Raw genomic sequence first — 14,481 nt, 5'->3', positions numbered from 1 at the left:
TTTATAATATTAGCTTGATTATGGTTATAGTATTGAAAATCAACATTTTGTCTAATTGATTGTCGTTTGAAAAAGAAGAAACACAAACCTTGTGAAATACGAACAAGTTTAAATATATGCGTTTGAAATGTTGGCTCAATAATCTGATACTTTCTAGGAATGGAAAACAAATTTGTTTTTTTCTTCTTCCATTACAACTTTTACTGTTATCCTCAAGCAATAAAACTAACTGTTTACTTAAATTTAGTAGTTTTTTATACCCTCTGAATATCTTTAGCCCGGTAACAGAAAGATTTGAAGCTTAATACTAGCCAGGTAATTCGGCCCTTGTAGGTGGTGAATGGTTTTAAAAGTCATTTTGAGTAGTCTTTTATTATAAGTCAAAATCTTGGTTTCACTTATTTAAATATTTAGTTTTACAATTTTCAATTTAGACCTGATTTATCAACTATGCTAAACGGTACCGCCAATATGAGCGATACAATCATGTGGGACTTGAACAGTACAGCCTCGACCACGTCCGCACATTATCAGATAGATAATAGCGAGGAATTGTTGCTGGTATTAGAATATGTATCGCCCGGTGTTTCTATCGTCTTGGGGACGGCCGGTCTTATTTTTAACGTCATCAACACTCAAGTCTTCACCAAGCAAGGGGTCAAGGATTGTGTCACCATCTGTCTCCTGTCCTTGTCACTCACGGACAACGGCTCTCTCTGCTGCGGGTTGATGGCAGCAGGGTGCCGAATTTTTAAAGCGATGACGGTGTCAGGGGGGGAAACGACATTTTTCGTGGACCCCATGTCGGTGTGGTTGCTCTTGGTGCAGGGTCAGTTCTGCTTCTATGACTTGTCCACCTACACGACTGCATTTATAGCCATAGAGAGATGTCTCTGTGTAATGATGCCTTTTAAATTCAAGTCAATCTTCACTTTAAGAAATTCTCTATTCATCCTTCTCTCTTTGTACGCTGGAACCTTCTTTCTCCACGTCTTTCTCTTTGCGTACACCGAGTTTCGAACATTGTACAACCCTAAGTTCAACATGTCCCAGTCCTTCATCTATTACAGCCCGCTGCGGCTTCTCCTGGAGAAATACCTGCAGATCATCAACCACCTTTGCCTACCATGTTTTGCCTTGCTTGTGATACTAATCACGACCGTCGTAATGATCAAAGGACTTATAAAGTCTAATAATTTTATGAAGAAGTGTGTAGCACAGACATCGCCAAAAGCAGCAGATTTACAGGAAGTAGCTGAACAAGAAGGTGCCATCTCTTCGGAAAATCCCACAACTGATACTGTCAATCACAAACACATCAGAGACAAGCATCCCAAAAATGGGCATACATCGATTCGTATTAAATCTAAAGAAGACTACAAGGGAGTTAGCGCAAGAACTATGCGCGTAGCGAAAATGGTTTACATCCTGGCCATTATTTGTTTTCTTTGCGACGCTCTGCGTTTTACGATCATGACCTCGTTCTACGCTGATGCGGAAATGCGTCAGGGCGGGTCCAAAGTCTTGGCGTTCAACGTCTTGTGCGCCCTGGTCTTTTTGGTGCAGATCGTGAACTGTTCTGTGAACGTAATCGTCTACCTGACGTGCAACCAGAGCTACAGGCAGATCTTCTTCTCCCTGTTTGTATTGCAATCCAAAAAGCCCAAAACATCGTATCAACTTGGATCTTGTCGCTCTCACAGTCTCGTGACACGGCAAGCCAAAAGAAACTGCAATCGATCGTAGCTCAAATGTAGAATTAGGAATTACATTCATTTAATGCAAGAACTCACAATACAAATGATGCAGTGCACAATTATTCCAACAACCAAGAAATATATTAAAAAACCATTATATGTTATTCCTTTGATTGACATGCCTTATCTTCAGTAGAGTGTTTCCTATTTGTTATGGAATGTGTGTGTGTGTGTGTTTCTATGGTGATGGTGGGAAGAGGTTAGCGATTGGTTGTGAATGATGCAACATCGGTGGCATTGTCGTCATTAGCTCTTAGTTAGGGTAGACAACTCCAGAACGTGAAATTGGAAAGCTGTGTTGTAGTAGTGAGTTACATTTTAGTAAAATAAAATATTGTGACTAAATTCTAGTACATTTATTTTTATTTCATATCAACTTGATTTTGTCTATCCTATACTCTTATGCGAGCAACTCGTGTATGTATGTATGTATGTATGTATGTATAATGTATATATATATTTATATATATATATAAATTTTATTTCGAAAACGGCTCTAACGATTTTCTTTAAAATTTCCCGGTATGTGCATAATAGTGAGAAAAAAAATCTCAGCTCATTGGTCACATCGGGAAAACTCGAGGTCGACGGTTATATCGGTTTGAAAATGGCTCATTATCGAAAAATTAATTTTGGCTAGAATGTTTTATGAATGAAATTTTCTATATGACGTCAATGGGAAAAAAGCTTGACACCGCTTAGGTCACTCGGCTCACAGCAGTACACTAAGACATTTCTTCGCAAACAAGAACAAGTTTGAATGATTCTATTGGCTTAATTAAACATTTGCGCACCATCTTATTGTACATTGAGCCATTATGAAACTATGGAAGAAAAATAATGAAATTAAATATCTTAATGTATAATTAGTTATTGTGTTTTAAAGGCTTTATAAATTGTTTACACTTTAACTGCGTACACCAGTAGGTAGCTTTTACTTTGTTATTTTGCTGGTGAATTATTGAAATGTGTTTAAGCTTCGAAGTCTGCTGTCCAATACCAAAACATAGGAATGGTCATAACACAGCTTATCTTTGCCTTACTTGCACAACCAGGGCCGTCCCTAATATTTGCGGGGCCCTATTTGAAATGGATTGCGCGCGGACCAGTAAGGGTAGGGATAAGGATAATAAGTGAAAATAAAATTTTGTATTAGAAAATAAATTCGTATTTGCATTACATTTTTATTAAATGAAAGCTGACGATGCCGTTTTTTTATATTACGCGTAGGACTGGAGTTTACCATATTGATTGACACCCCAAAAAGACAATTTTGTCTTTTTAAGGACATTTTTATAAATTTCAGGAGATTTCTAGGAGCTCCTTGAAAACAAGGAGGCCACGGGAACCCTATTATAAATTATAATAGTTTAATTTAATAATTTACACCTAGAATTAGCGCGGGGCTTTTGAACCTTCGGTGTCTACTGTGGCAGCATAGGCCTAAGGCTGGCCCTGATGATATCCAGCTCGCGGTCAACGAATTTTCATCACGCTGCTGCTTTTTTTTGGTTAACCTATAAACCTCGGTAAAACAGAAGTCATGTTTCAGAAGTCACCCAATAAAACCTACTCAGCCCAAAGATCACCGCGCATAGACATCCCTTAAAGCGGTAGATAACTTCACATTATCTGGGAAGCATAGTATCAAATGACGCATTGCTTTAAAGAGAGGTTGATAAGTTTGGGGGACGAACATATTTTTGGCAATCTTTTTTATTTTAGTAAGATGAAAGGTTGTCGGAGTAACAGAGATGCCTCACAATAACGCTTCTTTAATAATACTAACGCGATGTTTTTAAGTCTCTTAGGAAAAAATGCGCGATTTTACTTTGTTACTAGGTACACGTTTTACACTATAACGTAGAGATTTTGCATCACTTATTGATTCTTACTAAAGCCATAATAATAAGGCTTGTCTTCGAGTCTGAAAAATTAATAAGGAAATTCAATATTTCCCGTGGTTGCGCAGCCCCAGCTGTGACCGACATATTTTGCCATATTCAGGGCAAGCATATCCATTGTCCGCAAGTGGTCGATTTAGATTTTTTGTTCTCCGTCTGCGTTTGTCCTCGGCAGCAGATTATCTTTTGGTTTCAAATGTGTATCCCGCGGCCTTCGTGAGTGACCTCGATTACCTTTTAGCTCACCAAAAAAAAAGACTGCCTTTGGCATACGTTCGTCTACCATACGGGATACGTGCCCTACTCAATGCAACTGTCGGACCATAAGAAGTCCCTCTATACTGTCCATACCGGCGTTGGCTAGGACATCGCTGTTTGTAGTGCGGTCCTGCCACCGTATGTCCATGATGGAGCGCAAGCATTTTTGGTGAAAGCACTCAAGAAGTCTTAGTTGTTTTCTGTAAAGTGTCCATGTCTCAGAGCCAAAATGAATATATTAATTGCAGTATTAAATGTCAGAAAGTAACCATTTTATAAGTTATACTGCAAAGACTTTCTTCCAAGCCTATAATAGCCCAAAAGTTTTACACGAAAGAAGCAATGTAAAACGTTAAGACGTGAGCTGTGGTTTTCTATAGGCCTACTGTTGGGGGGACTTTCTATTCTAATCGCCATGTACAATTACATTGAGAACTGACAGAACGAAAAAGCAACTCTTCGGATTGATAGTCTTTACCCGATCGTTCATTTTCGTAATTACAACCATATTCCCAACATGACTTCGGGTATATATCCTTCCTTGACAAATTATTCATCCGAGCGAGGCTCTGTCACCTGATATTATATATTATTATTATAATAAAATGTGTATTTAGTATTGTTCGCAAGGAAGTTACTTTAGTTATTTCAAGTTTATTAGTTAAGATTTAATACGCCTAAAGCGGTTTAGTTGTCTACCAGAGTTAGGTGCTTCGCGTCAACCACCAACAAGTGCTAAATGCTGTATGATATATTTGAATATTATTGGAGATTTTAACGATAAACTAGATAATGCCAAGGATGCTAAATTAAACTTCCATGTTGCCAACTAAATAAAAAGAATTGACCTTTAACCTATAACCCTTTCTCAATATGTGACAGTTGATCTTGGTATTAAATCTCCTATATCACCTTTAGTTAGTTTCCCATTTGTTCATAATTAAGTTTTAAGTCATGTAAAATGTTTGACATGCCTCGGATGTCCCTTCAGAGTTGAAGATAGTGTACTTCCTAGTCCTAACCTCCCGCCGGATGACGGGGGATGGCAGAGGGCTGGTATGAACCCGGGACCATCAAGACGACCAAACAACAGTCAAGCGCGCATACCGTACGACCGAGCAGCCATTTTACCTGGCATTAACTATCCACCGCAGCTTCTATACAATCCCCGTGAGACAATGACTCCTTATGTTCTTCGTGGATCTATTTTATGCATCTTGACATTTGAAATGAGACTAAAACAATACATACGAAGTAATGCTTTTTTTTTTGGTGCCTAAATAGAGTGTTTATAGTAGTCTTAGATTGCGCACACAAAAAATGTAAATAGCATTAGATTTGACCTCAGAAAAATGTATACGCTTAGATAACGAAACACAGTTTCTACTTGATAAAATGTTTAATAATAAAATGTTTAAATCTAAATTTAGTATTTAAACTATTATTAATAAAAGATGAAAAAAAAAAAATAAACAAAAAGTTTTTGATGATCTATCATTTTGTCGGCACGCTACAGTGAATTATTCTATAAACTTTGACAAAAATCTAGATGAAATAAGCAGAAGAGATATGTTCACAGTATTGAAGTCCAAAAAACGTCCGCGAGTCTGGAAGCACCTGAGGCGCCCTGACAGCACTTCCCCGTGGAGGGGGCTGTCCAGGCCTGAGAGAGCTATAGCACAGTACAGGACGGGCCATTGTCCTGTTGGCTCATATTTGTCACGTCTATGGCCAAACCTTGACTCACGGTGCCCCCCCCCCTCGCTGCGGGGAAGAAGAGGAAACCGCTCCTCATATTCTGTTTGACTGCCCCAGACTTTCTAATCTCCGTCTCGATAGGTCTGGGAAACCAAAAATTCTCGACCTGTATGGTGGTGACATATATGCACTACGCAAGACAGCAGGGTTTCTATGTTTGAAAACATTCAAATATTTTGTTTAATAGCGAGTCTCTAATGACTAGTGATAATTTTGTTTTCACTATCGGAATAGATAAATAAATAATAAGCGAATAAAAATAGCCACGTTGGAGAGGCAATATATTTCTATGTGCATTAATTAGCAATATAATTACAGTTTTGTTTGCTTTCCTTCCGACACAAAAGAAATTCCTCAAGTCAATGTAATGTTTTGTTTTAACAGGCTTATTGATCTCTTTGTCTCTCTCACGTCTAGGGTTGCTAATGAACAATAGTTTGAAAAGAAAATCTGACGACAGTTTCCATAATTATATCACTGATATCAGATAAGCCTTTGTTGTAAGAGTTAATAAATTTTTTGTATAACTAAATTTGTAGCCAAATTTTTTTTTTAGTTTTTTATCTCCTAAACTATTTATTTTTTCTTATAGAAGAAATAATAGTTTCTACTTCAAATAAAAAATGTATTTAATTTTTATTTAGAAAAGTTTTGCAGTATTATACATCTGTAATTAAAACTTTCATTAATTCTGAAAAATCGACCAAATGTAATGTTTTTTTTAAAATAATGTTTTCGTTTCACAATGTGACACAAAAGAAAGGCGAAATCTTATTGTTTATGTTCGTATATCAAGCTGTAATTATACTGTGCGTAAAGAACACTTCTATATAGACTTCACAGTAGAGATTATTTAATGCAGATTTTATCTTTTCAGATTTTCGCGTTTTGATTCACGTAGCCTGGCAGTTTTAACTCTGAAAAAAAAAGGCGACAGAACAAATAATAACATTAGCTGTAAAATTTTTACAGGTGTTGGAAGATAATTTATTTCTTAGTCCAAATCTCCCTCATTGTGACTTGTGACTTGTGGATGGCAGTAGGCAGGATATGAACCCGGGACTATCGAGACCATCCGAACGACGATTCAGTGCGCATACCACACAGGCCCCCGTTGGCAGTAGATGTACAAAATAGATTGTTTTAAATTTTAGGTTAAGAATAGAATCTTTACGTCCTAATGTAACTGTCTTCATTAGTTGTATTTGTTAATTGTTTAAAGTTTGGACCTATCAGTGTATGTGAAATCTTCTTGTATATTGGACAGTAAGTAAAGTAAAGTTCCCCTTTCAGATCTTGTGGTCCATAGTGCAGATGATGTAAAGGTCATATGTTTCTGTGGCCCACAGTGTCATGTGGCCAGAACAACGACCAACTGCCTTTATTCATCCTTAACTAATGTCAGGTACCCATTAGAGCTGGTGGACTCAGAGGCGCCCGAAGATCCCCTAATTAAGAAATCCCCAGTCTTCATCAGGATTCGAACCCCGGTCCCAGGTTCGGAAGCCAAGCGCTTTACCGCTCAGCCACCGCGCCTCCTATATTGGGCAGCTACTTCTTATTAGAACTTTGATAGCAATACAGGATACAGAACAAATATTTAAAAAAAAAAATAAATACTTGGTAGGAATGATAAGAATTAAATATGTTTATAAGTACTAGTGCAACATGGTCTAACTCGACGTCACCAACGACGTCTGCTGCTCATCAAGCAGTCATGAATAACAACGTACTACTGGTCCTAGAGTACTTATCTCCCGCCCTTTCTATAATTCTTGGATCCCTGGGACTTGTGTTCAACTTCATCAACACCAAAGTGTTCCTCAAGCAGGGCGTCAAAGATTGTGTGTCCGTCTGCCTTCTGTCTTTGTCATTTTCAGACAATGGTTCTCTGTTATTTGGTTTGATGGCCGCTGCCTGTTTTTTCTTCTATGCCCTGACAGATATGTCTGGATTGAAATATTTTATTGATCCCATGTCCGTGTGGAGGCTTTTCGTGCAGGGCCAGTTCTGCTTCTACGACTTGTCCACCTACACGACCGCCTTCATCGCCATCGAGAGATGTCTCTGCGTGGTTCTTCCTTTCAACTTCAAGTCAATCTTCAATCTCAGAACATCGCTATTGGTCCTTCTGTGTCTATATACCGGTACATTTCTATTGCACATGTTCTTCTTCGCATTTACCGAGTTCCGAATAATTTACAATCCGAAATTTAACATATCCCAGTCCATTATCTACTTTGGACCCACGAGACTCTTGCTGGAGAAGTATCTACAGGTCTTTAACCACCTATGCCTGTCTTGTGTAGCCATGCTGACGATATTGGTAACTAGTGGGTTGATGATCCATAGACTTCAGAGAGCTAATAAGTTTAGAAGACAGAATGGGCTTAAAACTGTTACGAAAACATTAACGCGAAATCTTCAAGTAATTCATCCGGAAATCTCCGTGCTTTCAGCAAATGTTTCATGCAATAATATTGTCAAGGATAAAAATGTTACAGTGATACTAGACAATGATATTTACCCACCAGGGAGATACAAACGCAAACTAGAAGAGAATGGACTCAACGCGCGACATCTGCGCCTTGTGAAGATGGTCTACACCCTGGCCGTTATATGTTTTCTGTCTGATGCTTTCCGCTTCCTGGCTATGACTACCTTCTACAGTGATCGTGAACTGCGTCCAGGGGGAGCCAGAGCGTCAACGGGCAACATTCTTGGCAACTTTGTTTACCTGGTGCAGATAGTGAACTGTTCAGTCAACATTCTGGTGTATCTGACCTGCAACCAGAGCTACAGACTAGTGTTTTTGTCTTTGTTCAAATCTTAGAATACTGGAAAGTGAAAGTTTTTCCGAGTCCACAGAACTGTTTCTTATGATTAGCAGGTTGTAACGTGGAACAGTTTTTAAGGTAAAATAAAGTATCACTTTAACATCTTGCTATATATATTGCAGATGATGAAAAGCATTCTATTGCCGACGGTTAACGAGGGTGCCATGTGGCCAGCTCAACTATAAACCGCCTTTGCTTTCCCCAACTAACGTCAGGTACTGCATTCAAGTTGCATGGACTCAGGGGCGTCCTAAAAATACCAAAATTAAAAATATCAATCTTCACCTAGATTCTAACCCGGGTCCCATTGGTTAGGAAGACAAGCACTTTACCACTGAGGCACAACGACACGTCTTTAGGGTACAAATCAGTGCGACACATTTTTGATATAACAAGAAAACATCAAATTTACTTTTTAGAAAAACGACAATAACTCCTTAATACATCATAAAAAGACAATAACTCCTTTATACAACATAAAAAGACAATAACTCCTTAATTTATTGAATGTATAACGCCTACATGCAGAAATACCCGAAGATGATTAGTTTGTTTAAGCATGGTATAAGAACAAAGATTTTCTAATTCTCTAGCCAAATTTTAAAAAGCTAGAGTTTTGCCGGTGTGGCCAACGAGCTAATAATTCTTTTCCCGACGATATACATTAATTTTCTAATTTCTAGGAAAATAGTTAGAAAAAGTTTTCGAGAATGTCGTGCACCCATCCTTTCCCCACCGAGAATATTCCACCCTAAAAATGAGGCTTAAAGAGAAACTCCGATGTTTTTTTCAAACTTGACTAAATAAATATGTTACCATTGTTTATAGAAATGCTTAGAAACATTTATATTTGATAAATTAGACAGTGAATTCTTGACATCCCCCGCCCCCCCCCCCAAAAAAAAAAACGGGGTTCTTTGAGATTTGTGTTTTTAGGTTCGGCTTAAGTCACTTTCCCTAACAATACTGAAAGTGAATCTAGATCTAACCAATCGAATCTTTTCATTCTTAGAGTGGCTGTTAGGCTTATTGATGGCCTACTCCAGAGCTATGTTAGTCACTGATACACTAATGTATAGATCAAAAAGCATTAGGTTGACCAATGCGAGAAAAAAAAGTTGCATTTTTCACCCACACCCCTCTCTGTTCCCAAAAAGTAAATAGATCGTAGCGAACTTATTCTAACCAACTGGTCAGTTCAAGGCTAGCCTAGAACCTGAGTAGGCTACGTGTAAATGGCCACGACATGACGAGAAGTGTTGTTGAATGTTGAGTGGTCAGGCGAGAAAATACATACTGACATTGTTAGTCAAGCATATAGATCTATTTTTAACACGTATTTTTTTTCTTTGCTTACAAGATCTAGATCTAACTGCATAGACTAAGATCTATTTCTTTTACAAGAATGTAAACTTTACTGTACTTTTCCGTTATACAGTAAGTCAGTAAACGTCTTTTAAAAAATGAAGGTAGAAAATTTTTTCGAAGATTTTGATCAAAGAGGAAGAATAAACGTAGATATATACATTCTTTTTGATTGTGCATAGGTATGTGGTGTCAAAACGTATAATAGATATAATCATACCAGTCGGAGCTGCTACGATCTAAGGTCTACAGCTATAAGCATTTAGATCTCAAAGCTTTATAATAACTAACTCTTGTGGAAAAAAAGTATTTTCATCCACACTCCTCCCTGCAGAAAAAGTAAGCCTAAATAGGCTGGGAGTCCGACTTATAGTAACAACCTGGTCACATATATGTAGGCTAAACATTTGGGGCTATTCTGACGTCACATAGAAACCCAGTAAAAATCTGACAGTGCGCAGACAAATTGCGTCAGATGAAAACATCAAATACTAAACTATTATTGTAAATAAAATGAAAAAAAAAATATTCCTAGACTATATGATATCAAAAATGTTAACATCATCTGAGTTTCCTTTTAAATAGAGTTACAGGTAAAAAGAAAAAAAAAACGAATTAATCATTTTAAGATAGTATGCATAATACTATATTATTTATATTATGAAATCTGCTAAAATAACTCTTAAGTACATAAAAAGTAAACAGCAAACAATTTTAATACAAGAATGATATTACACATCTTTTTCTTGATACAAATGTGGTTAAAAACATAGTGAAATTTGTCGTAAAACAATCAAGGCGAAACATCTCTTAGAAAGTTTTGTTATTGGTCTAATTTTTAAAAATAATTTTAAACCAATACGAAATGAGGCAGATTCAAATGTCAGAAGGTATAAGAAAACTCGTTTGGCTATGGTTAAAATTCTGTATTATATTAAATAAAGCTTTTATTTTAATATTTCAGCAAAATGTGCTCACAATTACGATACTTTAGTTCTGATTATCCGTTTATTTAGACTACATTTTGCAAAATTTGAGAAGAATTAGCATGCAATGTTTTGAAACTCTGACTATCGTTTTCAAGAAAGTCTATCGAAGGTGAACGCTCTTAAACATGCACGTACAATATCCGATATTATTATAACATCTTGAGCTTCTAGTTATTCTTTGCCTGTGACGGAATTTATTTTCGTTTTTACAAAGCTTCTATTAACTCACTCTGTCTGTCTGTCTGTCTGGTAAAACGTTTGAACACGTTATTTCTCGCACACACATTCTGGGATCAAGTTGAAATTTTGCACAATCATTTCTTTTACCTGATAAAACAAGAATCAATAAAAAAAAATCAATTAGTTAATTAACTATTTGGGAATTAATTGTTTTGTTTAGTATCTCAAACAAGAAAAAGAAATTGTACTTGATTGATGTGGCGATATAATTTGAATTAGTCCTCTTTATAATTTCTAAAGAGAAAAATTTGAAACTAACAATAGATAACTATGAAACCTTCTACTTTTCTAAGCACTTCCTTTGCACAATTGTGGGGTTTTATTACCAGAGGAGGTTTGATGAGGCTTTAGCCCTATAGTTTAAGTCAGGTCATTAGTTTTTATTTTGTTTTACAAATGCATTTCAAAAGCGATCACAGAAATATTTACACAGATACTCTCTTCTTTCGCCTCACACCCCTTTCCAACTGGTCCAGACAAGTGATTCAATCATTGCATAGTGAAAACGCTAAAAGCATGAAGTTGCGCTAAACAAAAACAATATTTATAATCTCACAGATTCCATTCAAGATTTGCTATTAAATTGGTGATAAAACAGCTTTGGGGATGGTTTCTTTATATAGTAAAAAAAATCTACCGGAAGTAACTTTACCCTGCAACCAAGGACGCATCGGGGAAAAATATAGGCTTAGTGCGCATTGTGGGCAGTCCCTTTAAATATAGTCTATGGTCTAGATATATTACAAATTTAATTTAATGACTGATCCACACTATTTTAATACAATTAAGCTTAATTTAAGTTTTTTTTTCTTTAAATAAGTATTATTTTTTTTTACATTTTTCTTGTTAGCAAACCAAAATGCATTGAAGTCTGCATGAAAAACATTCTCTTAACAATAATCTTGTTAGATATATTTAGGGCTCTAAAAATGTTTAAGCGGTTAAATATTGCTAAACCTTTTTTGATGCTTCACTATAAGATACTGATTTTTCGTTTTTTGTTTTTGAGTATCGATAAAATCCAGGAATATAAAAATAACAGAAAAGTTTTGCATTGACTTGTAAATGTTAGATGTTCATCAGAAAAAAAAAGGTATGTCAGCGGGGTGTGGAAGCGCGTTGGCTGAGTGGTAAAGCGCTTGGCTTCATAATCGAAGAGTCTTGGGTTCGAATTCCTTGCGAAGACTGGGGGCTTTTTTTTTTATTTCGGGATCTTTTGGGCGCCTCTGAGTCCAGCCCGCTTTAATAGCTACCTACGATAGTTTGGGAAAAGAAAAAGCCGTTGGTCGTTGTTTTGACCACATGACCGCTTGTTCACAAAAATAGATGACCTTTACATAATAATCCGCCCCATTAATCGCAAATTCTGGGGAGCAAGCAGGAGATGGCTGGGGAAGGGTTCGAAACCTGGACCATTTAAGTAGCCTGGAGTCCATAGCACACAGTCAGGAAGGCAGACTATGACATAGGCTTCTTTAACATCGTTTGTCTGAGACTTTTTAAAAATATATTTTTAGTAGTTTACAGATTACCTTTTTTAAAAAGATATATTAATGTTGAAGAATTACCTCGTCACCATTGATTCAGTGTTATATATAAATAGAATGAGACAAAATGTTTTTTTTCGTAATAGACGTGATGAGCAAGAGATGAACGCTACAGTCTGGAGTCTAGAATGAAAACTGAATGCGCAGAGTTATCTTTCCTTTAGCTTTAGAGAAGATTCATTTCATAAATTGTTTTTCGCAGTGCAAACGAATTCACAAGAAGATGAAAAAGATTTCTGTTTATTCGAATGAAGTTTGTATTTTATACAATACAAAAACATCGCCTCCACAAGAAAGGGGCCTCCACAAAAAGAGATAAAAATATATATCAGAATTTCGACGGGTTGAAACCTGTTTTGTTGGGGTTTTTTAACATTTTTTTTTATTTTTTACGCTTTGCAAAAATGTCGTGGTTAAGAAGTGTACGCTTGTAGCATGCTTGGAATATGTAAATACAGCTCTGAATTTACGACAGCACTTCTACTAAGTGCCTTACGCTCCACAAACTCAAAAATGTACACTTTTTTAAAACTAAAATATACATATTAAATATTTTGTGAAAGAAATGTGAGATTAAATTTACAAGAATTCTATTTCATTTTTCTAAACTATTGCCTGCTTTTAGATATAAGTATTTTCTTTTAGAAGTGCATCTTTATTCAAGCTTTCGAAAAAATGTAGGGGGCCTCAACAAAATCCTGACCCGAGGCCTACAAATACTAAGTGGCGTAGCAAAAGATTTGGGGCCCGGGGGGGGGGGGGACTTGGCCTCTTTAGTGGCCCCTGTATTTTGACATTCTACATCATAACATGGCGTAATATCTAATATTTCATGTAAAAAAATTCGAACACTCATTTTGGGCCCCCCTCAAGTAAAGGCCCGGAAGGCTTTTCAGATTCTCCCCCATCCCCCCACCATAGCTACGCCACTGCATATACTTAAATTCGGCTCTGCTTTGCGTAGTAAAAACATTGTATTTACAAGTTAGTTATTGCTTTCGATAAAACCGTACGTTAAGACAAAACTTAGGCATATAGCCCTAGTAGTTTTGTTTACAGAAGAAGCAATTTTACAAGCGTATTATATTAAGAACAATCTGACAAGACACTAATCTCGATATCATCTCCAAAGATTTTCCTAGAAATTAAAGAGTTGATGTATATCGTTGGGAGAAGAATTACTAGCTCGTTGACCACACTGGACAAACTTCAGCTTGAACGTTCGAAATTTTTAAAGTATGAAAATAAAAAAAATTAAATTTGGCTAGTGAACGAGAAAATGTTTCTTAAATGGACTATACGAAGAGTTTCATAAATTAATGTTCAGAAACATTTATGCGCAATGTCTTTCTACTTTAGATTCGTAGTAATAGCATTACAATATTATACAGATTTAGTTGATCTATACATTCGCTAAACCAAATTTTTTTTCTTTTTGTCCTAGATGTTTAGATATAAAAAGCTAGCCAATGGAAACATATTCATGGAGATACAAATTTGTTTAAGTAAAAGGATCCATAAATATATCTGCACATAAATAACTAAGAGTGAAGCTCAAAGAGGAGAGATATTTTTTGTGTAAATAATGAGCTTCGTCCGAAGAATGTCTCCAAGTCAATGAAATGTCTACTTCTCACTTCTGTTCACTGTGCCCCCTTTAAAGGATTGATCATTGAAAACACGTTTTTTTATTCAAAGGAAAATTAACAATTATTGAGGGTCTCTGAGTTACAGATGTCACGTGAGCAGCCTCGATCTCAACATCACAGTCTAGAGGGAAGTTGTCAAGCAACGCGACGTCTTTGTTTCCAGACTATGAATTCAAG

General features: G+C 36.5%; 2 protein-coding genes across 2 annotated transcripts; both read left to right on the top strand.

Annotated features, from left to right (window-relative positions):
• Positions 1-1,044: 1,044 nt before the first annotated feature.
• LOC106071678 (uncharacterized) lies at positions 1,045-1,746 on the top strand. Its single transcript, XM_013231836.2, has one exon. It carries the CDS (start codon positions 1,045-1,047, stop codon positions 1,744-1,746), a length of 702 nt encoding a protein of 233 aa, XP_013087290.2.
• Positions 1,747-7,322: 5,576 nt separating this feature from the next.
• Positions 7,323-8,510, top strand: LOC106071679 (uncharacterized). Its single transcript, XM_013231837.2, has one exon. It carries the CDS (start codon positions 7,323-7,325, stop codon positions 8,508-8,510), a length of 1,188 nt encoding a protein of 395 aa, XP_013087291.2.
• The last annotated feature ends 5,971 nt before the right edge of the window (positions 8,511-14,481 follow it).

Source organism: Biomphalaria glabrata, chromosome 15, assembly GCF_947242115.1.
Source record: "Biomphalaria glabrata chromosome 15, xgBioGlab47.1, whole genome shotgun sequence".
Lineage (NCBI taxonomy): Eukaryota > Metazoa > Mollusca > Gastropoda > Planorbidae > Biomphalaria > Biomphalaria glabrata.
This window is presented reverse-complemented; position numbering and strand designations above follow the sequence as displayed.